Source organism: Chamaea fasciata, unplaced genomic scaffold (assembly GCF_029207755.1).
Source record: "Chamaea fasciata isolate MVZ Bird 193981 ecotype frontalis unplaced genomic scaffold, bChaFas1.0.hap1 SCAF_3, whole genome shotgun sequence".
NCBI classification, from domain to species: Eukaryota; Metazoa; Chordata; class Aves; order Passeriformes; family Sylviidae; genus Chamaea; species Chamaea fasciata.
This window is the reverse complement of record NW_027094088.1, coordinates 47,503,061-47,525,946: the sequence shown is the minus strand read 5'-3', so window position 1 is coordinate 47,525,946 and position 22,886 is coordinate 47,503,061. Positions and strand designations below refer to the sequence as shown.

Below are 22,886 nucleotides of genomic sequence, written 5' to 3'. Positions count from 1 at the left end.
GGCATCCAGGGCCTGTTTCCAATGATGCACGGATGTTAGCAGCATGCTGAGCTTTAAGATCCCAGAGCACAATACGACAGAATATTCCCTTCTCAGTCTCTGGGAATTAAATTAGGTGTCAAACCAAAGGCCTTTAGGGAACTAAAATCAGAAGACGTTTGGTTTTCAGTTGGAACCTTTACATCACTTACAAACTTTGTGTGTGTGAAAGCTTATGATAATATGGTTCTTTGCTGGCACTGAAATGAGGACTTGTCACTAATTTAATGGCAGTGTCTTTTGTATAAGCCAGTTGTAACTTTTAACTCAGAAACTTCAAAAAAATTCTGACTTCAGCAAAATTAATTCTAAAAATTTTGAAAATATAAAGTGTACTTTATAGTACTTTGCAGTACAGTTTAAAATAAATGGTATTAAATTGATCTTAAGATTCTTAATTCCTCAAATTATGTGTAGAACTGAACTAAACTATTATTAAATTATTTTAAATTATTTAAATAATTTGAATTATAAAATTATATTTTATTAAAATATATTATATAAATAAAAAATATTTTTGATTATTAATTTTTTGAAATTATTTTTAAATTATTTAAATTATTTTAAAGTTCCAGCAAAGACCCCTGTTCCCACTAAGTAAGTGGATTCCCACAAGTTGATCATCTCACATATTCTGTAACATAAGAATTTTAAATTAAAAAAAAAAGAAAGACTGAAGCTAAATGTGTATTTTTCTGAAAGAAGAAAGTAGACAAAGTCAATAAAAGTGAAGTTTATTATAGTGGTGCTATTTAAAGGTTTGGTTTAAATGAATTTGAAGTATACCACTTGAAATATCTTGTATGAAGGTATCACAATGGAGGGAGGATCTCTTAAGTGTAGATTGTCTGTTTTAAGACAAAATAATAAAAAATTAAAGACACTGGATCTTATTCTATGGCTCTTCGTAAAATATGAAGAACATCTTTAATGCTTTCAATTTTCTTCCTCTTATAGACTGTTGTAAATAGGCAGTGTTCTTGATCTCAGCTGCTCAACTTTAGGTTAGGCTTCCTGAATAATGAGAATTCTCCTGCAAGCAATTCTCCCCCAATACATCTTTTGTTTCTTTTTATGCTCAGTGGATTTTTTCCAGTGTTTGAAATATGCTGAAATTGTATTTTCATGCACTGTAAAATCAAGAGGACTAAAAATCCCTTCTTTCCTCTCCATTTCCATTAAAAAACAAAGAAGCCTATATAATTTCATGTGTTTATAGAGGGGCAAGAAAATGTCAACTATCATAAATTCTTAGATTGAAGATCTTCCAACTGAGCTGGGGGTAACTCCCAGGCAGTTGGTTTTTTAGAAGGACATGTTTTGTAGACCTAATAACTAGGCCTCTAGGTTATTTAAGGTCTTCTCCTCTGGACTCTTCATAACTGGTTGAGATTTTTTTGAAGTGCAGTGTCAGGAAAGAGTCTCATAGCCCAGATGATGGAGGTCTTGCAATGCTGAGGAGAACAAAAGATTTAGTTTACGTGCCATCTGTTAGTAAATCTTTATGTAATGGTTGCTTTTCTATGACAGCAAGAAAGAAGTTGACTCATGTTCAGCCTGAAGCCTGCAGATCCTTTTGTGAGAACTGCCTCAGGGCCAGCTGTCTCCCATCCCCTGCTTATCCTCCTAACTTATTTCTTCCCAAGTGAAGTATTTTGCAACAATATGTCCTTTTTGCATACTGCTTCCCCTTTGTCTTGGCCCATTTCTCCAATTTCCATATCCATCTGTGTATATAATCTGCTCTCTTTTATTCCTGCAGCTCTTTCTAGCTTTCTGCAGTCTGAAAACTCAGAAATCACATTGTATCATCCTCATCAACAGACATGGTCCTCTCTTACTCAGGGTTTTTAGTTTTTTCTGCTGTCCTCTGCAAGCTCAGGCACTTCTTGCAGATTTTTGCTGAGCACCATGATCTGGAGAGGATGGTCACTGAGGCCCCAGAAGAGCCTCAAAATGGATGTCTTGGTCACAAGACTCAAAATGTGAACAGTTCCTAAACAAGTGTGCTGTAAATATATTGAATAGTTGCAAAATGTCTTGATGCATCTTTCCAGTTTGATGAGGAACTACTGACAAGCACTTTTTGATATGGTTTCCCTGTCCTACACAGTTTCATGTCAATAATTCTCTTCATGAATATATCATGCGAAGCAGCATTGGGAGCCATATTTTATTTGTTTCCTTCTTATTTGTGAGGTGTATTATTGGACAAAAAGTAACTTTGTTTGACAATAATTTACCAAATTTCCCACAAAGGCAACTGACCTCAACATCTTTACATGCTTACAAAATAGTATGTGTGATTCTTTTCACACCTTTTCCTTCAAATTTAGGTCAGACTGAAAGGTCGGCGGGACCCCTGTGAAACCTACTTTTGGCTCATAGTGATGAACATTTGCTTGCCTTTTCTCTGTCTTCTCCTCTGTTGTGCCTGGATATGTGCTGTTGACCTCCCCAGACTTGTGTGGAGGAGGATTTTGCTGTCCGTGGCTCTGACAGCCCGAGGGCAGAGGCAGCGTGGCTGCAGGGGGCTGGAGAGCTTGCATCAACCCAGACGGTGCCAGTGACTGTGTCTCATGCCCAAACCGCATCTGCCATGACCACTTCCTCTCACATATCAAAGATATGCTTTGTGGCCTGTGGTGTTTGTGTTTCAGCAGCATTTGGGTAGTTAGGTCTTTGTGCTTACCAGCAGGTTCTGCTGAGTGTGATACTATTCAGGAAAAATCTTTATTTCATCTTTATTATACCTGATGTAGTCATCTGTAGTAGGTGTTGAACAGTATCAGAACCTTTGTTATTTTCCTCCCTTATTAATATCCCCCAAACTAACTGGGCTTTCTGCTCTGTCTTTCTGAGTTTGGGATGAGTTTAAGTTACCTCTGCAATACAACTGCAGGCCTCTCCCCTGTCTATCATTCCCAAACAAGCTGAACATTTTCTACATTAGTACTTCAGTTGTGTGAATTCCAAGAAAGTTTCTGTTGTGCCAGTTAAATCTCCTACTTTTTTTAACAATAAGATATCTGGTTCCTCCTGGTTTATTCTTGATGGCTATTTTATTAGCACACAGGCTTTTAATATGATGGCCAGAGTTTGCTGTTTGTTCTTGTCCCTTTTGTGGCCTTACAGTGAACTCCAGTATCTCTTTTCCCCTCTTCCCCTCTTCATAGTTTGTGCCCTTTTTTTTCCTTTTTCCATCACTTCCCTGGGTTTTGACTGTTAGTCTGCATTTCTTTAGTTGAGAGGGGAGAATTTAGTTCGCTTTGTTGCTTTCTGTCTTTCTTCACTAGATGGATAACAGCAGAATAGTGGGGAATCTGTCGTGAAGCCATTATTCTGTGATCAAAGAAGTCAAAGCATTCGTGGCAGTGTCCTCTGCAGAGCCTGTGCGTGCAGCCCCATCACATCCATGTGCATGTGTCCCCACATGTCCATGTGTGCCCCTCTCTGCCTGGTGTTTTACTCGAGTTGGTAGAGTCTAAGGCAAAGCTGAGGCCGCCCCTGCACCTTCTTGCTTAGCCCAATTGTTGTCCAAATTTGTCCCACTTTTTCTAGGAAACCACAAGGGGGGGGGGGGGCATTTCCTGTTCCATTTTTTGAAGTAAGAGAAGCTTTCCATCCTTCCTGAAAGAGACCAGAACTCTGGATGGCAGGAGGTCACTGAGGTGCCTGAGCACCTCGAGAGGAGCAGGATCACTTCCCACACAGGTAGGGCATGCCTGGCCTCCTGATAAATTGAAGTGCAAACAACAGCAAGGGAAGAAAATCATGATCCTCACCAAGGGAAACAAACTTCTAAATAATTAAAAAAAAAAAAAAAAAAAAAAAAAAACTTGGGAGAAAAATCTTGTGATGTCTTAAAAGGTTTGTCATTTCCTTGAAAATACTGTAGCCACTTCCACCACTTAATTGCTCCTTCCTCCTTATTTTAAAGGTGGTGCAGTTTAGTGCAGTGTACGTGCATTTAAGAGCCTCTGTGCTACTTAGTCACCTGACTCCTTGGACTTTGCCATGAGAACTGATTACTAAACTGACCCAGAATAAGCAATTATCCCACATACTTTTTGCTTGCAACAATTTCTACAGATTAGCTGTGGCTACCATTAGTACTTATTGTTAAATGGCATTCCCTGCACGTTTAACCATTGATCTGACACCTAACTTTTCTAGTTAGTTTCAGACTCTCAACAGCAAAAGTCGATTTGCAGCTTTTCTGTACTCCTGAAGATGTTTAGGCACAGATGCAAATCAGTCTGGTGAATTTAAGACTATTAAAAACTTAAGAAATTTTCTTAATGACTTTATAAGGACTTCATTAAGACGCTTAGTAAGGTCTCAGAAGTCCATGAACCACAAGCAGAAAACCACAGCTTCAGATACAATCTGTTACAAATTAGTGGTGAATTCACGGGGTTTGTTACCTGCATTGCTGCTAGTAAACAAGAGGAAGCAAGATTAGCAGCAGAGGTTTCAAAAGCAGTCAGTTTACTCCATTGATGTTGATCCAGAAAGGCCTTCAGGATCTAGATTATTCTAAACATCTCATTTCTCATTCCCTCCTTTCACCAAATTGCCATATAGTTTTCATTGGGGGGAACATGAAATTAGAAAGATGTGAGAGCCTGAAATGAAGAGATATCACTGTAAATCATATAAACCTAGGTTAGTGCAGTTGTAGTTAAATACGCTGTAATTGTTCATCTTTAGTACAGTGTTAGTAAATGACGACCATGGGTCCTTATGATGTAGTATCCACTGCTTCTCTAATTATCATTAGTATAATTTTACATGGAAAATACAGTTGAAATATAACTGTCTGTCCCTATGCTACCCTCCGCAGTGATCATGGTGCTGATAAAATTCTCCCAACTGTAATACTTTTAGTTCTAATGTATCAAGTTTCCTTGCAAAAATACTTTAAAAATATTTGATGTTTCAGTTTCTTCTGAAACTCTGCATTTTGCATGCACTTTATAGTACAGAGTTATTACTTTTTAGCAAGTGCTTCCATGTCTTTACATGATTTGGGACTTTCTTACAGAGCATTTCCCCTTCGCATTTACAAGAGAGTCTCCTTTCTCCTTTCTTATTTTCTCCTGTTGCTGTAATTTTTTTAGCAGGTTTGTTTCTCTCATAATTCATTGTATAAAAGTTGTACAGGAAAATGGATAATTTCCTAAAATATCTTTGCTTTCCTAGAGTCATGGAGCATGTGATGTGCAGCTGTACTGGTGCATGATTATTTACAGCACATGGAGTACAGACAGCCTGGTCCAGTTGGCAGTGCCCTGGACCACAACTTTGGAAGACTCTGATTTCCTTTTTGGCTCAATTACTTATTTTGTATTGCTCATTGCATTTAACTTCGTGCATCTTTACTCTCTATTTCTGACTCAGATGTAGAGTAAAAATGCTTTTAATTTATAAGCAATGTTTAGTACAATATGACAGATTTGTTCAGGTAACGCTTCTGTAATAAACACTAATAAACACATGTGAGTAGAGGTACACATGTTAGAAGAGGTACCAAAACATCTTAGAAAGTGAAACAACATAGGAAATCTATTTGGGCAAACATTTGTCACAAAAAAATTTCATCATAGTCCCACTACTTCTAATTTCCTACTTCTGTATTTATTCCTGAACTATTTATTTCTAGATTTTCCAGAACTTTATGTGTAGACAAAATCTCCCATTTTACTTCATATGTTCCTCTCACTTCAGTAATTCTAATTTTGGTAACATTGTCACTCATTATTACTGCAAGAATTATATCTTGACTTCTGGGTGGCTGGCATCGTAGCAATTTGGGGAAGTTGCTTTGAAAAAAGGGAACTCCTTTTTACAGCTGCCAAATTAATTTTCAGCTATGATAAAGTCCAACCACTGATGGTTTTATATTGAGTTCGGTTTTTAACTGAGAAGATAGTCATACGAAGGGGAAGAAAAGCTCTTTTCAGAAGCCTTGGTCATAATTTTGTATCCCTGTCAACATTAATTTTCTGGTTTGTGCAAATTTCATTAGTTTTCAGACATTTTAAAGCAAGCATAAACAGCTAATGTTGAGAGGCTGCAGGAAGGGAGTGCTGGGATTTGTGTCTGTTCAGTGCAACAGGGAGAACCCTGCCTGGATAGTAAAGGAGAAAGAAAACTTCTTGCTGCTCCTTTGCACTGCTCCTGTTTCCTGGGAAATGAGTGGTGAATTACGATTGGCATTTTACCTTTTGCAATATGCAAATTTAAAATTTACTACAAATGTGTTTAGACCCTTCTGGCAGGAAAATGAGATACATAAAATGTAAGTTGTCAACTTAATTCTTCTTTCAAAATTTGTATTTGAGGGGAGGGAGTGTTTTCTCATCAGTGGAGTCTTTAGCTATAGTTTTTGCACCTTTAAAATTATAACAAAACTGACTCTGACTTTTGTGGTATGGTAAAAGTGTGGAAAGGGTTTCTCTTTTTTCACCTTCTGATATAAAATACTACTAAAAAAAAAAAATCCCAAACTTTTCCAAGGTATTTTTGCTGCAGAAAGCTCTAGCACAAAGAGGCCTTTGTTTCAGAGGAGTATTTAAATCTGTGGTAAACTCTTGCTCTTTTCTGTTTGGGGTTTTTTATCTTCCCCAGACAGGTGCCAAGAAACTCTTTGACATTTGTAGAGCAGATGGGATGCCATTTTACTGTTGTATGTAATTGACAGAATGTTACATACACTCTCCATACATCCTGCCTTGGAGAGTGTAGGGCAAGGAGTTATAGCACTCTTTTCCTCAGCAGCAGCTTGTTTAACTCACTGCCGGATCAAGAGTGAGAGCGGTAACTCACTGACTGGCCTGTGAAACCTCTTGGCAATTCATACCCCTTCTTGGTGCTGAATTTGCCATTTCGGCAGGTTGGTCACTTGCTGTTGACTTGGCTGCCATACATTGTATTAGGTAGAGCCACAGATGTTATTGTGTGCATGCATTTTAATATAAATAGCAGCACTGTCTGTGAAATCCCATAATGACAGACGTAATTGCGTATGTGTAAAAAACACAAAGATGTCTGTGAAATTCCATCTCTGGAGATGGGTGAATGCTCACATCCCTCCATGCCGTCTTCCCATTTCACACTCCCAAGGAAGGGATTTTGCAAATGTCCAGTTTTGGGGTTCCAGAATGGTCTTATTTCCAAAAGGCTGGTGGGTGAGATGATCTCAGAGAAGAAAAAAAGTCACAATTATTTCTGCTAATCTTGGCATGCCACCGTCATGCTCAGTTCTTACACATACATATGTCTCATACTAAAAACAAATAATTGTTTCAAGTGTAAATTCTCCTGAAGGTTGTACACTCCCTGGTAGGTCTGGTTTACACTAGAAAGGACATTTGCAGTGCACTTCCAGCATTTAAATCCTGAAAGATACATATGTTTCCCCAGCAATTGCCTCTTTGGAGAAAGCAGATGATGATTTCACTTTCAGAAAGGTAGCTGTAATTAATAGTTATTGTCACTGGATATGACCAAGAGGGGTAGGAATATCCAAACAAGTATTTAGTGCATTTCAGTTGGAGTATAAATGAACAAACAAACCCCTTGCCCATGAGCAGCTGTAATTTTTAGAATTATTCTTATGAAGCATGTTGAGTTTGAGATTCTTGGCTTCCTTGTGCAGCAGCCTGTGCCTCTGGCAACTGCCATCCTCAGTCATATCAGTTACATGCTGCCACAGCCACTCAAACATCTTGTTCAAGTGTTAATATTAAAAGCAGGCCAGGTGGTTGCAAGCTCTGGGATAGATCTTCAATAGCAAAATCATAGGATTTACAAATAGCCTGTATAAAAATTCTCCAGTTCTCCAGGTGACAATGGCTGTTTCTGTGGCACTGGCACGCAAAGCATTTCAATACTCTTTGTGGTTTCCTTAATACCTGTAAACTCTAATTCTAACTTGCAGCGTTGTATTTGGCATGAGTGCCGTTCAGACATCCTTTGGAGTAAGTGCTGGCTGCTGTGCAAAGGGCTTTCACAGTCTGGTTTTAAAAAATTAAAATACAAAAGGTATTTATTAAAAAAAAATAGACCGGTGAAATCTTAAGAGGTAATGTAGCCAACTCCAAGCCCCAGAGCGGAATCCGTTGTACCAAAATAATGGGATGTTGTGAGGCTCTCAAGAACAGGTTAGACAGTGATGAAGGCACCACACTGACCCCAGGCAATCAATTCCATTACTTTTATGAACCTTGCAGTTTGAAAGCTTTTTCTAGTGTTTAACTGAATTAAACATTGCCCCAGCTGCAGTTAAACCTGTTCATTCTTGCCCTATCCCCAACAGATAGAGAAGTTTGTTTTTCTTAGTGAAGCAAAGGTTTTACATATTTGAAAATTATTATCCTATTCTCTGGCAATCTTCTTTTGTCTTGCCTCATTCTTTCAATCTCTGCTTGTAAACATCTCATTTATTTAGTTGTCTTCTACATTTTCTCTCATTAGTCCATGACAGTCTTTACATCTAGAGCATGCTGGATCAATCAAAACACAACCCAGAACTCCAGCTGATGGCTTGGGCTTGGTGAGCAGTGTACAGATCACGTCTTGCACATGGTTCTGTATCCTACTGGGTATGTCCTCCTATGAAACTTGCTCTTCTGCAGCAAGATGACTTCTTTTGATGCATGTTCAGGAGCTATTTTCAAGCACTCTGAGCTGTCTGTCGTCTCTAAATTTAATGAGCATATTCTCTATTTTACTGGATAGTCTGTTAATTAAAATATTGAAAAACAGATCCCTGCAAAACCTCACTCAATATATTTTTTCCCTTTGGTGCCAACCACTGAAAACTAATCTCTGAAAGTGTTTCTTTCAACCACTTGTGTACCACCTTATAATGGTATCAGCTGTGTTGAGTAAGGTAGAAACCTTATTAAATTCAATATGTATTCCAGCTGCTGCTACTTCTTATCCACTACCAATTATCCTCCAAAGTAGGAAATTAGATTGATTTGACAAAATTAATTATTGTCGAATCTATTTGGCTGTTTAAAACCCTGACAGGATAATAGGGTAGAAAAAGAAACATTATATAACTCATTTGTGTGCCTTTCTAGCCCCGTGCTTGCCCTCCCTTAGCCCTCTTGAACTCTCTTCTTCATCAGCCCTCATTTGTAATTACTGTGGCACAGGAGTGAGAAGGAGAGATGGAGACAGCAGTCATTATTACCGCCAAAATCCTTGTATCTTGAAGCCAAGCCTGGGCATTCTTGGATGAAAATGAGCAGGTTAAGCTCATTTGAAACCACCAGGCTCAATAAGTACTGTTATACTATTTAGCCCTTTGAAACTGCCCTGAATTTTGTGTCATACCTGAAGCCTTTTACAGTCCTTTCTCATGCATCTGTATAAAATAATCCAGCTGTTCAACCTCTGTTACCTGTGTACATACACACTTCTTTGAGAAATGGGTGCTAAAATATTTAAAACCTGTTTCTCCCTTGCTGAAATCTATTTACAGATCAGGATAATATTGTGCATGTTTGGGGATAGTTTGAATTGCTTTCTGTTTGGAGATAAACATAAACACTAGCTAGACAAGTACAGGCAATAGAAAGCATATGTTTAAATCATGTTTTGTACACTGAAAACGGATTTAAGTAACTATCCAAGAGGAGAATTATATTTCCTTTCTATTCATAAGACGTCCATATCTATTAGTATGTGTTTGGAAAATGTAGGAGTTAAAAAGGTATCACAACACTTGGAGAAAGCTTTTAGGAAATAAGGAATTTGTCCTTTTGACAAGTCAAAAGGCAATCTTTTCTTAGATCTGTCTGCACATGAAATTTGCATATACACACATAATAAATAAATAATATAAAAGAATATAATATTTTTTATCTCTAGGAGTTTTAGATCTCTATATAAGCCCCTGAAATTTGGTAAGTAATGAAAATTGTCTACGTGAGACCTAATACCTTGCTGACATCTTACTGTGTGCTTATGTATTCCCTGAATGCCTCATGTGTTACCATGGGAAATCTCAGGGCCACACAGGCTTTTCAGACTCCCAAGCAATTGCTCAGATAGCATACCCCTTACAATCATCTATTAAAACCACCCAAAATAATTCATGGAGCTGCAAGTCATGTGAAATTAAGTCATGGAATGTATCTAGCCCAAAGCCTTGCAGGCTCACCGCCAATCCCTGCGTAGGGACAGCAAATATACAGTGAATCCATAAGGTCACATGGCTTGTCCCTAAGACATAGGGTTACTGCTGCTCTCTCTTATATTCCCCACACTAATATAGCAAATTTTTTTTCATTCCTTTTAATTCCCTTTCACATATTCTGTCCTCAGTGACACACAGCAATGATCAAAATGACCAGTTTGTATACACAAATAATGTCATAGTTTTATGAGCCAGTATTTCAGGGCTTAAAAACACATACATTTATCTCATTGCCCTGAGTTACACCCTCTTGAGCTTTCGTCTGCAATCTGGCTTTCCCCATGGTGTTTACACACCCTTCATGCTTTCAGATAATAGCTGCATCCTTTCCAGTCCCTTTAACCTTCATCTACCCAAGCAACAGTTGCTTGTTGAAATTTATTCCCACAAATCACATCTTCCCACAGAAGTCAAAAGGAACGTGTGATGCACTGCTGGGATCAAGTGTATTAGTAATTTTCAAAAACCCAAGTCTCAAATACTTTTTGTTAGTCATATGTTGCTACAGGATACACATGGTATTGAAGCAGCATATTTGGCCTTGTAAAACAGAATTGCCTAATTATTAAATCCTCACAAATGAAAATTCTTTTTTTTTTTCTGAGAACTAGAGCTACCAGCCTACTTTACATATACTTAAACAAAAAATTTTCCCTGTAAAACTTCATCAACATGGAGCCAATGCAGTAAGCTCACTGCCCTCAAGGGCTGTTTTATCATCATTGATGCAGTTGGTTGAGTTGTGGAGGGTTAATTCCTCCCACTCACACCACCACAGTCACAATAACCCTTCTGTTCATGAACTTCCCAAAATATTTATTGAGAGAATAGCTTGGAGATATGTTTTCAGTAATCCTGAAGCCTGTTTTCACTTGTCTTTTTTTTTTTTTTTTTTAATTACATTTTAGGAGGGGGTTGGCCAGTGCTTAAAAGCTGGAGTCTCAGATAGATGGCTTCTTCTCATTTTAATTACTTTGACAGGCACCTCTCCTTTCCAGCTGAGCTACCCTAACTGGAAGCAGCTGCTCCTTGGAATTACTCCCCCTCCTCGCTGTGTTGCAGAAGTAATAAGTGTCTCGTGCCCCTTCAATGAATTTATGGACATGAAGTGCAGTGTGGGCCTGCTCATAGAGAGATGTTTCTCTCTTTTCTCTAGTATTCAATGGAGTTTTATGAAGTGAAACATGCCATTAACAATATAGGAAAAATGAAATGTACAGATTGGATATGATTCTCCACTTCTTTCATAACTCTTGTTAGTGAGTGCAAAGCAGGTTTTATTATACTTTTCCATGGCAATTTGAAACTCTGATTTGAGAGAGAGTCCAGAGTGATTGATGGTACAGCTTGCTGGGCAGTGAAGAATAAGGCTTCTCTAGAGGAGCACAGACTCTGTGAATCAAGCTCATAGCTGTGTTTACAGCCACAGCTGAAATGAATACTTATCATCTTGACTACATTGTCAGAGTTTTGTGAATGCTCCAGATTTCATCACCGACTTGATGATTTATTTAACATCCTAGCACCTGCAGCCAGTGATGTAAAAACTTCAGTTTGCTGCTGTTTTTTAAATAATGGAAATGTAAATTCCTGGTTTTATTTTTCAATAAAAGGATGAAGATGTGACCTAAGTGCACCCTAATGACTTAGACAATTGAAACTGAAGCACTCCAAAAGTCTTACTTTTATAATTTCATTATATTTAAATGCAAGTGTAATATTCAGGTGCCTGACATCTGGGATTTTTGAACACTAATCATTACAACAGAAATTGCAACACAACTGCTTTCCTGTTTGCTGCTCAACTGCCATTTGTTTTTCTATAAACTCTCTCTTTATGTACATATCTGGGCTTGCTGCATGGCACAGAGTCAGCCAGGGGCTCAGCTCTGACATGGGGAGGACACCCATGTTTTAGTCAGAGGTGGTGCTTTGGAGAATGGGCAGAAAGCATTTAAAAGGAAAGATGCGGCAGCTGTTTGGAAAGTGAGGGAAGAGAGCTGATGAGAGCTGTTTCTAGAGATGGAAGCAACAGGAGAAGCTCTGGTGATGGAGCAGGAATTACTCCAAGAGAAACTGATCTGAAAGAAGAGGTTGAAGACAGTACATTATTCTCCAGTGGCTGCAGGAGGGAGAATTGACATCAGGCTGACATGATACACAAGCAAACATCGAATTATCACATCTCATCACCTGTGCCTAGCTGAGAGCATCAGGCAGGTTTCTTTGGTCAGCTTCTAAATTAACTAGACCTACCTACTCCTTCGCTGCCAATATATTTATGTCACTTCCAACATAAGCTTAAAGAGTGCAAAGGCTAAGCTCAGTTTTGAATCCTTATGGGACTGAAAGTCAGGCTTTGGTAGGGTCTGTTCTCTGTTGGTTCAGATGAGGGTGAGGGACAGGGAATGTATTAACTTTCACAGAAACACAGGAGGAAAAATCTTTGTTCTCCTATGTTTTGGGGCAGCATTTAATTGGTAAATTGGGGAATGGGTATTAGGTGAATTGTGAAGGAGGTGACTTTTGGATGGAAGCAATCAGTTCTGAATGAGAAGCTAAGCAATTCTTCCTCTTTTTTTTCCAGCTGTCTACAGTTGACATGTTTGGGTCACATGTACTTTGTTGTAATAATATTTGTTAAGGGCACATCTGTAAAGTTTTATCTCTGTAACCAGCAGAAAACTTTTTTTTTTTTTCTTAAAGATATACATTTGCATTTCTGGCTTGGTTGCTTTTGCAAAGGTACAATTAATGAAACTGAAATTAATGAAAGCTCTTGGGTTTCTTTTTCCAAGAAGTATCACTTTAAAAAATGTTTGTTTCCATTTCAAAGGGAAATGCAATAAGCATCATCTCTGAGGTGCATACATTTTTATCTTAAAAATTTGTGCTGGTCACAAAGTGAGTAGTAATATTGTTGTCACATTGTGAGGTTGATCGTCTCTGTTGATGCTCATCTTACCACAGCTAACTTGGGAGTGATGTTTACATCAGCACTGAGCATCTCTGAAACACACAGTAACAACACACTACTGAGTTGTACCTTATGCCACTTTTATGATGTGGTTTAGGATGAGATCATCAGACTCGTTTTCATTAGTAATTTACCAAGAGTTTCTACAAAGGAATCAAAGGACACCGCATTTGGAAAAAGGACAGGCTGAAGTTCTATTCCCAGTTTTGAGGCTAGCTTTCCACTTTCTTTATTTCCACAGTTCTAAATTTATTTGGGAGAAGAGCAGCCAAAGGACCCTGAGCTAAATACTGGTGTCTCTATGGCCTTTGTAAGTCTCTTGCAAAAAAGATTTGTGTGCATCCCTTCCAGCAGCTGCTTACGAAAGCAATTCAATCTGTTGAGCAACCTCCTGTGAGTGAAGTGCAGAGACTACCCCTAGGTATCTCAAAGGATGCTGAACTCCTTTCTGAAAATTAATTAAGGTTTAGAAAATATTTTGTAAGAACTGCTGCAGAAAGCTAAGAAAAAAAGTGAATGCTAACTATTTCAACGTTGACTAGAAAGAAACAACACATCAAAACTGGCTTTGCTGTGCTGGTAGAGAAGAGGGGATGCTGAGTTTAGGTGGAGAAGGCAGAAGTAACACAAAGAACAAGTCTTAGTAATTTCTGGAAAATCTCCAGACAGTGCCTGACGTTGTGAGAAGCAGTTGGAGTCCTGATCTGCGGGCACTTCTGGAGCGGTTTGATGTACACCTAAGCAGGATCATGGCTGTGGTTTCCCTCGGGATATGTGTTCCTCACCAGTTAGGCTCCAGCTCCCAGAGCACCTCCACTGGCTGAGCTAGTGCTACTGCCTCCCAGTCAAGAAATGTGATGCTGTGCTCCGTGACAGACTGGGGACCTGGGCAGGATATGAGAGGCCTCTGTGGAGCATATCTGTGGGCAGGAAGGGAAGGATGTGAACCTTTCCTCTCTCCTTATGAGTCAAAAGATATCCTTCCAGGAGGGCTGTGATGCTTGCTGTGTTTAGATTTCTTTTCCTTATATGATTTGTCATATAAAGTCACAGCTACTGTATTTTAAATGAACTCTGACAAGCTTCACAGTACTTCTGTGTCTACTTAGTGTGGTGCTAGCCCAAAATATTAAGACTACAGGAATAATTTCCCTGGGTGTATGTCTCTCCCACCTTCTAATTTTTTAATCTAGTAAAGTACTGATATCTGGGGGAATGATAGATCGGGTGTAATGTGCAGTTCAGACTTTTATCAGAATAAAGCAATTAGTAGTTCCTAACTGCTTTCTACTGATAGAATTAAACAGACTTAACTCCATCTGGTTAGTGCTGGGTATATTAGTGTGCTGCTCTCACTGGGATGTGCTACTCTAGTCATGAGGCTACGGTAAGACTGGGAGCTGACAGCTAAACCTCTAAAGAATATTCTAAAAGAATAAATAATGATTTCTGACCATACAGCATACAGTATATGATCTAAATACTGTCCATTTTAAAGTCATTGCATAAGTACTGTCTGTATTGCTTCTAAAATCAGGAACATTTTATTTTCTGTAGTTGTCTAACTGTCAGGGGGTGCTGAAATTTGATCCTTTTGGAGTATATAGAAGTCTGATGTGAAAATGGATAGATCATGGATGGATCTTGTACTCTCTCAAAGTTTGTGCATGTACATTCTAGGAGATCTGGGACAGTGATAGCCTGTTTGTCAGATCGACTGATGAGTCAGATGTGTGGGTCCCCATTCTATCCCACAGCAGAGAGCAGTTTCTGAAGCAGCTACTGCCGTGTCTGCTTTCTGTTGGAGAGCAGCTGCTGGCCCCTTTGGCTGATCCCTACTCCAAAGGACCATGCTACCAGAAATAATAATACTGCTTAAACAGTTCTTAAGGAAAATAATTCAAAAATGAAATTCGGGGCGGGGGGGGGGGGGGTCAAAGAAATTATATTTCAGAAGGACTTTGAAAAAAAATGTAGCAAGGAGAATGAAATAAAATTGTTTCAAGATGGATCTTGATAAGTGGATGGGATGGAGCCTTCAACCACTAAGAGCTGCATTTCCAGTCAAAGACTGTGAGGTAACTTTGTGTGCTTCAATTTGATGACCTCCACCAAGCAGGAAGAGGGAAAGAGCTGAAAGGAGATGTAATCACTGGTAATAGTGTGTTCCATTGTAATGTGCTTCTGTTGAGAGTTTTAGGGCTTTGGCAGGTCACCTGCAGGAGATAGCTGGAATTTTTATTTCTCTCTTTCCCTGCAGCCTCTCTGCATACAATGGCTTGCTTATTTATTTCTCTGAGGCTTTGATGTTCCGATTTGGACTTGATCTACTGGGCAGACTGTTGTTAGTGATGTTGAGAAACCTCGTGTTTTGTTCATGCACGCAGAGTTAATTGCCAGGTCTCTAAGCAGGAAGCCATTTCCCTCAGGTCATCTATCAGGAACCCATGAGGTTTGATGTCCATTTACTCTGGGGAGCATAATCCCCTTTCCAAGGCAACCTGATACCACCCTCTTGCACCCTACTTTCAAACTGATATCAAAGTGCTCGAGGTTGTAGATTTCCTGGATTAAATGCCTTTGATGTGGGTGACAACAGTTATGATAGTCTGGTTATGATAGTGCATGTTGGCTTTTCCAGTTTATTTTGACGCGTATTTCAATTTTTCCCTGTTAAATATTTTGTTGAAACACGTGACATTGTGGTAAGATGGCACACACTGCTTTGGAACAGAAAGTTTGACATCTACTGCCTTAATGACTCGGAGGTTTGTGTTTGACGTTTCTGGTTTTCACAGAGAAAGAATTTGTCCTAGTGAAGGCCATCTCCCTAAACCGTCAGTAAAGAAAGGAGAAGGATGAGCTTCTCTGTGGGCACCTTAACCTGGAGGTAGGATCCTGCTCTGAGTGTTCCTCTAGAAGAAAGTCCACACTCTCCTGAACACAGACCAGTGCTCTCCAAATTGGTTAATCCTGTGGGTGGGGAACTTATATTAACTTTACATCCACGTGTAGCTGATGGAGTGATAGGAAGACAGGCTCATATGCACAGTGCATCTGCCATAACTCGGCAAGTCTTGATTGACCACATGTGTCAATTGGTACCATCTCCTCTTCAGAGATTTGCAGAACAACCACAAGGAGCTTCATAGCCACACTGCATGTGCAACACACTGGGGATTCATAGTAGGATTGTTGCCCTGCTGCCTAGTGCTGCCCTGAAGGTGCACAATGACCATTTTTCAAGAGTTCCCAATGTTACACATCTGGTCCGAGCTCTTGTGAAATGTCACAAAAATCTCAGAAAATTGACCAGATTTATTTCTTCCAATAGCTGTAGAGAGGTTCAGCACAAGAGGCTTTTACAGACCAGTCTTTTGGAGATGCTCAAATTATCGTCTAGGCAGCTACAGATAAAACTGCAAACAAAAACTATTCTAACATGCCAAATTTCAAATAACTTGTTATTTTGTAGTAGCAGTTGTAACACAAAATACTGCATTCATAGCTGGGCTTCAAAACCCTTGTAAGGTCTGAGTTCCTGCTTGTTCTAAAACTCCCATACTCTAGTTGCAGCTGATTTTAGTAAAATATTCCTGGGATTTAGCTCTGCAGGACATTGGCTTCATTAAAATAGAGGAACCCTGTCCTATCTAGAAGGAGGGAGTGATTCTACTTGAGGGAAGAGCAGGGAATTATTTTAGCATGTCATATTCATTGAATGCCCTGTGAAAATGGCATGTTATGAATGTCTGAAAATGAGTAAATATTATAGTTTCAAGACCACAGAAGATGGTAGCTATTGTAAACTGCCATGGGTTTGTTTTGATTCTCTCATGTCCATTTGGTTTTAAAGCAACTGCTCCTGGAGTCATGTGATTTTGCAAGATCTTTCTTTCCTTATCTCACTTTCTTGAAATCAAAGGCTCTGTGTCTCAAATTAAAGGCTGAGGAGAAGACTGCCACGGCTATGCATAATTCTCCTCTGATGAAAGCTGCTGCCTCCACAAAAGGGATGACATAATGGCTCAGGAAGCAACTCTGGGACCACCACAGTTTATAATCTAGTTTCTGTTACCTGTACTGCAAGGCTGAAAAGTGTGGCTATTCAGAACTTACTTCTGTAAGTGATGTAGTCATCATTGACTATGAGCAATGAGCTCGGTCGTCAGGGAGGGGCCAGACAAGTGGGAGTACTGCCCCTTGCTCCTATTTGATCTTAATCTGTTGCCGCCCAAGACAACAATGAGGGGGTTTAGGCTCTGTGTTGCAGAGTTGGGTTTTTTTTTTTTCCCTTAATATGCCTCCATCTATAAAAAAGACTAAGTACAGAAGATAGTGTGTATGATGAGTCCAGAATACTTAAATCCTGAGATCAAGAGTGCCTTGTTTAGATATTTTAAAGTAGATTGACATTACTACTGTAAGTGGTTCAACATGAATTTCTGAGGGTCAGTCAGTAAATTACCCCAGACTAATTAAACCAGTTTTGAGTTATGCAAGCCATCTCAGAGTACTGAAAGACTTCACTGACACGCCTTTAGTATTGTACTTCATAGGCTTATAGTTGTGTACAATTTAAAGGTCAATTAGAAGAGATTTTATACTTGGTTTGGGCTTTTCATTATTTCTCATTACTAGTCAATAAGATGCATTACACAGGGTGTATCCTACATGTGCATCCTAAAGGAGGGTCAGTAAAATCGTGCATATTTCTATGTCATCAGTGGTTTCTTTACCACTTTCTCTCAGCATAATTCTCCTTTAGTTTTTCTGCCTCTGCGCCCCACTTCCTTTTCTCGGTTCAGTTTGTGCTGTTCACCACTCTAGCAAAAGCTGCAGTAACAAAGTGCTTAGAAAAGTCTTGTCCCTTTCTTTGTGTGGCAGCCGGTGAGAAAGGCCACCTTTTTGGCCAGCTTTTCTCACTGGTGCTAGCCTACAAACTAAAATACACGATCTTAGCTTTGAGGACAGAAAAAGAGCATTGCTGAGAATATTGAGAGAAGATGAGTGCAATAACCCGACTTTGCCTTTATTCATTCTCCAGATACTATTCTTAGCCCTGACAGCAAATGTTATCATTTGTTGCTCCAGCCCTCCCAGGTCACCTGCGCTGTGCCCTCAGTGGGAGCCTTGTCAGCTGTAGGGCTGGCGAGTGGGCTGAGGGGACCCTGGTGCCAGGAGACCCTGGGGCTGAACAGAGAGCCTGGAGGGGAGCACATGTTCTAGGGCAGGCTCTGAGTTGTGTTTGGGTGGTGCAGGGCATGTAACATACAGCCTGGCAGTAAGCAGGGATGTTGGAGGATCTACTGACTGCTCAGCTTTTTGAGCTCTCAAAATGCTTGGCCAGTGCGCGACAGCTGCATACCCAGTAAATGCACCACTTTCCCCGCCACCCCTTGTAGACAGGTGCTTCCAATAAATGGCAGCTCGAAACAGTAGCTTTTCAAGAAGCATCTAAACATTTCAAAGCTTAGGAATGAGCACGAAGAGAAAAGGATTTCCTAGCTGCTGGTCACAGCAGAAGCTGGGAGTGAGGTGTGAAGTGGTGGAGAGGTCTTCAGGTCATTCTTCTGCCGATCTCTGCCACTCTTTCCATCCACAAGCAGCGGGGTTTGGCCACTGTTGTTTAATATGCCTTCCCCAAGAAGTGTGTGCGGTTGAGCACTTAGCACTTTCCCAAGTAGAATTCAGGTGCATCGCTGCTGCTCTCTGTAGTTAGTAATTATTTAATTCGACTCTAATGGGGATTGGGGGTGGTACAGGGAGCATGAGGCACAGACGGAAGGGAGGCAGCGTTCTCCCAGTCCCTCCCCAGGGGCGATAGGCGATAGACCACCGCTCCTCAGGAGAATGATGCGGTTCCGGCACCCAAACTCCAAACCTGAACTAACAGGGTGCCCCTTGCCCTGCCGCCGTGTAATGCGTGCGACTGACACCTCTTCCCAGAGTCTTTCCCCGGTGTTAAGAAAGCGCTGTTGACTTGGCCGCTCCCGACCGTCAGGCAAGGCACCGGCACGGGGGTAACGAGGATGGCAACAACAAGAGCTACGCCAGCGATCCCGCGCGTCCCGACACCGGCTCTTGACTTCTGGGGTGCGTGCAGCCGCCGGGGCGGCGCTGGGGCCCTTTGTTGCCGCCCTGGGGCGGCCACATGTGCCGGGCGAGCCCACGGGCGGGCGGGGAAGGAGGGGTTTGGGGCCGCAGCGGCACCGCCGGCCGCTCTGTCGCTGGGTCGAAAGTTTGAGGGGCGGCGGCCGTCCCGCGGTGTCCCGGGGCGGGCCGGGCCGGAGCGGGGCGGGGGAGGATGGCGGGGCGGGGCGGGCCGGCCGCGGCGGCGGCGGGGAGCCGGCGTTGATCCGACGGCCGGGCCGGGGCATGGAGGGGGAGCGGGCGGACGGCCCCGCCGCCCCGGCGGAGAGCGGCACCTCGGAGGTGTTCGCCCAGCTGTGGGAGGACGTGATGGGCATTCTGGTGAGTGCGGTGGGGACGGGGTCTGGGACCGGGGCGGCCGCGGGGACAACCAGCCGCGGGACGGGGGGTTGGGGTTGGGGTGGGGGGTGGAGATGCTGCGGAGCGCTCTCCGGTCTTCCCGGCACCTGCTGCGGAGTTTGCCCGAGTTGGAGCGTGCCCGCCCTGTGCGGGAGCGTTCGTCCCAGAAAAACTAACTTCACGGGGAAAGCTACGGATTGCGTCGGTGACCGCCTTCGTCGCGGTTCTGGAGTAGAGCTCTGGGCTGTCGTGCTGGAAAGGGCGAAAGGGCCGCGTCGAGCACCGCCGAGGAGCGGGTCCGCGCAGGGGCTGCCCGCTGGCGGGGACGCACCCGGGGGCGCCGGCTCAGCCGGATCAATGGGCTCATTGTCCCCCGCTGCCCCGGCGTGCCGCCGATTCAGGGCAGTTTGGGCTGAAGGCGGTGTCGCTGCAGCCTTTGCATCCGCCGCACGCGTTTCGGGGCGAAGTCCCGCTCCTGGGGGACGCTGCCCCGGGGCCCCCGGGCACGGCCGCCCGGCCCGCAGCGCTCCCGGTGCCCCGCGGCACTCCCCGGCGCCGGCTCCGGAGCGCTTAGTCCCGGTAGTTTTTCGGAGACGAGTTGCTCGGTTACGGCCCGTGGAGTTTCTGCGCCGGTGATCTTCAGAGGAGGGACTAATCCTCGTAATTCACTGGCTACAGACAAAAGAGATGGCCCCTGTAACGAGGGCTCAAGGAATTACGTTTAATGGGCACGTCGCGTACCGACAGGACGAACTGGATGGCAAACAGTAAAAATACAGGAAGAGTCAATCCTTTATTTCTACTTGCAGCGAGAGAATAATATTTACTTTAGGTGCAAGATGATAATTACCGCAGAGGACTGCCACTCAGCAAAAAACAAATACTAACGTTATATACGTACTGGAGCTGGCAGCCTTCCAGTGATACAGGAATGTGGTAATCAACAGTGGAGTGCCTGTTTATTCCTTTTAAAAGCAAATGAATAGGCTTGATGCATGTTAGTTTTTGTTGTTAACATTTAACCAGGAGACATTCAAGAATATTATGAGAAATACTGTTTGGAAAACTGCCATGGAACGTAATGAATGGTAAACCCATAGTATCTAATGCAGAAGAAATGTTATAGAATTGAACAGAGAATTTAATTAGCATTTTATGCTGTTTTTTTTTTTACCACATGGAGAATATTGTTAATATTCAAAGTCAAGTTAAAAAACCTGTCTCATTCCTTTTCTTCATAGAAATTCTCCATTGACTTGATGTTCAGTTTAGTAGCACCCAACCGTGTACACTTTTTCACTGTTAATGATTTTAATCTAAGAATGCAAGCAGAGTCAGTTCTGCCAGTTTGTATGGAGCACAGAGTTGGTACTTTATGAACAGTCTCTTTCTCTCTTTTCCTGGCAGGTTTCAGTACTGCATTTAGTAAGAGCAAAGTGCTATTGGATGCCTGGGAAGGAGTGTTTGAGGAGGCCAGACCAACAGCCTAGCATGCTGAAGCTCGGTGCAGAAAAAGATCTGATTGTCACACGACTAATAATTTGAATAGGTTTCTTTTGGCCATACAAGCTAGTTTCCTTCCTGGAAAAACAGAGCTATTTAATTATTATTTGTCTTCTAAGAAAATCATGCTAAAATCATTTGTCTTAGAGTTGGTCAGCTTTACAGAAAGGAATCATCTTGTGATTATGAAGTTGCGCGTTTATACCAGTTGCAAATATCACCCAGTGTTATCAGCGTGTCTTGCTTCAGTGTTTTGTGTTGCAACACAGTTACAAATATGAAAAGATACCTTGTGTTGGGTTTCCTGTAAGAGGGAAGACAGAAGCTTTTCTTGCTGCATGCTGTCAGTTTTCTTCAGATGTAGATTTTTAAAGAGTTTCTAGTCTTTTGGGCAGCAAAATAAGATCCTAATATGAACTGAGTATAAACTTCCTTAGTGCTCTGTCCTCGTTCTGCTCAACTTTGTGGTGCATGGAGCTTTGTCTCTTTCAAACCTGTGCTGCAAAAGGCAAGCAGTGAACTGGAGTTGTGGCTTCCAAATGGGAGGCCATAGCTGCTTAGTTGTCGTCCATGATGCCACATTAGTGGCCTGTGTAGCCAGCTTACTTCTTTTGCATTGTCAATTATGTGAAAGCATGGGTCTTCATTTGCTGGGATGTGTAGCAGTTCATGACTCAAACTGTCTGAGTAGCACAGATGTAGATACCAGAGTGATTCACTGGGGATGGCTCTATAAATGAAAAAGTTGGTGGAGTGATACTCTGGGCAGGTTGGCCCTGCAACAGCCTGGAAGTTACCAAAGAAATGCATTAGCAGAGGGAGAAAGGAGAAAAGAGCTGAGATCGCTCTTGTGAAACTCCTACCTGCAGTCCTCTATCCAACTCTGGGGTCCCCAATATAGGAAAGGACATAAACCTGTTAGAGCAAGTCCAGAGCAAGGCTGCCAAGGTGGTCAGAGGGATGGAACATCTCTCCTGTGAAGAAGAGGCTAAGAGATTGGAATTGTTCTGCCTGGAGAAGGGGATGGTTCAGGGCGACCTAGTTGCAGTCTTCTAGTACCTGCAGGGAGCCTTCAACAAGTGTGAAGACTTTTTACAAGGATGTGCAGTGATAGGACATGGGGGGGTAGATTTAAACTAGTAGAGGGTAGTTTTAGGTAAGATATTAGGAAGAAATTCTTTACTGTGAGGGTACTTAGGCACTGGCACAAATTACCCAAAGTTGTGGGTGCCCCATTCCTGTATGTGTTTAAGGCCAGCTTGGATGGGGAGCTCTGAGCAAATTGGTCTAGTGAAAGCTGTCCCTGCCTATGGCAGGAGCATTGGAACTAGATGATCTTTAAGGTCACTTCCAACAGACAGCGTTCTATGATTCTGGGATCTTGGAAGGAGAAAACTAGAATGAAATTAAGCAAGAAGGTGATCATCAAAAGTTTGTTGATGGAATGAAATAAAAAAATGCATTCTTAAGCCATGATTCTAGGATGATGCAGGGTGGAAAGAACCTCAGGCAGCATCTAGCCTTACCTCAAGCTGAAACAGGGAGAGCTCTGAGGTCAGGTGAGGTTGCCTGGGGTTTTCCTTAGTTGTTTCTTGAAAACCTCCAGGGACAGAAACTGCACGATCTCTCTGTTCAGCCTGTTGCAGCAATTTGCTCTCA

The 22,886-nt window shown here is 41.8% G+C and overlaps 1 protein-coding gene across 4 annotated transcripts in view; it reads left to right on the top strand.

Moving 5' to 3' along the window:
* The window catches only part of LOC136286846 (SAM and SH3 domain-containing protein 1-like), a 532,287-nt gene that overhangs the window by 391,761 nt on the left and 117,640 nt on the right, over positions 1–22,886 (top strand). The window contains exon 1 of one of the 4 annotated variants that reach the window (XM_066178881.1): positions 19,560–19,706. The exons of the other annotated variants lie outside the window; for them this stretch is intronic. Within the exon in view, the coding sequence (XP_066034978.1) occupies positions 19,611–19,706 (96 nt within the window). The 5' untranslated portion in view covers positions 19,560–19,610. Of the gene's footprint in view, positions 1–19,559; positions 19,707–22,886 lie in introns of those variants that run through there. 4 annotated transcript variants of the gene reach the window in all.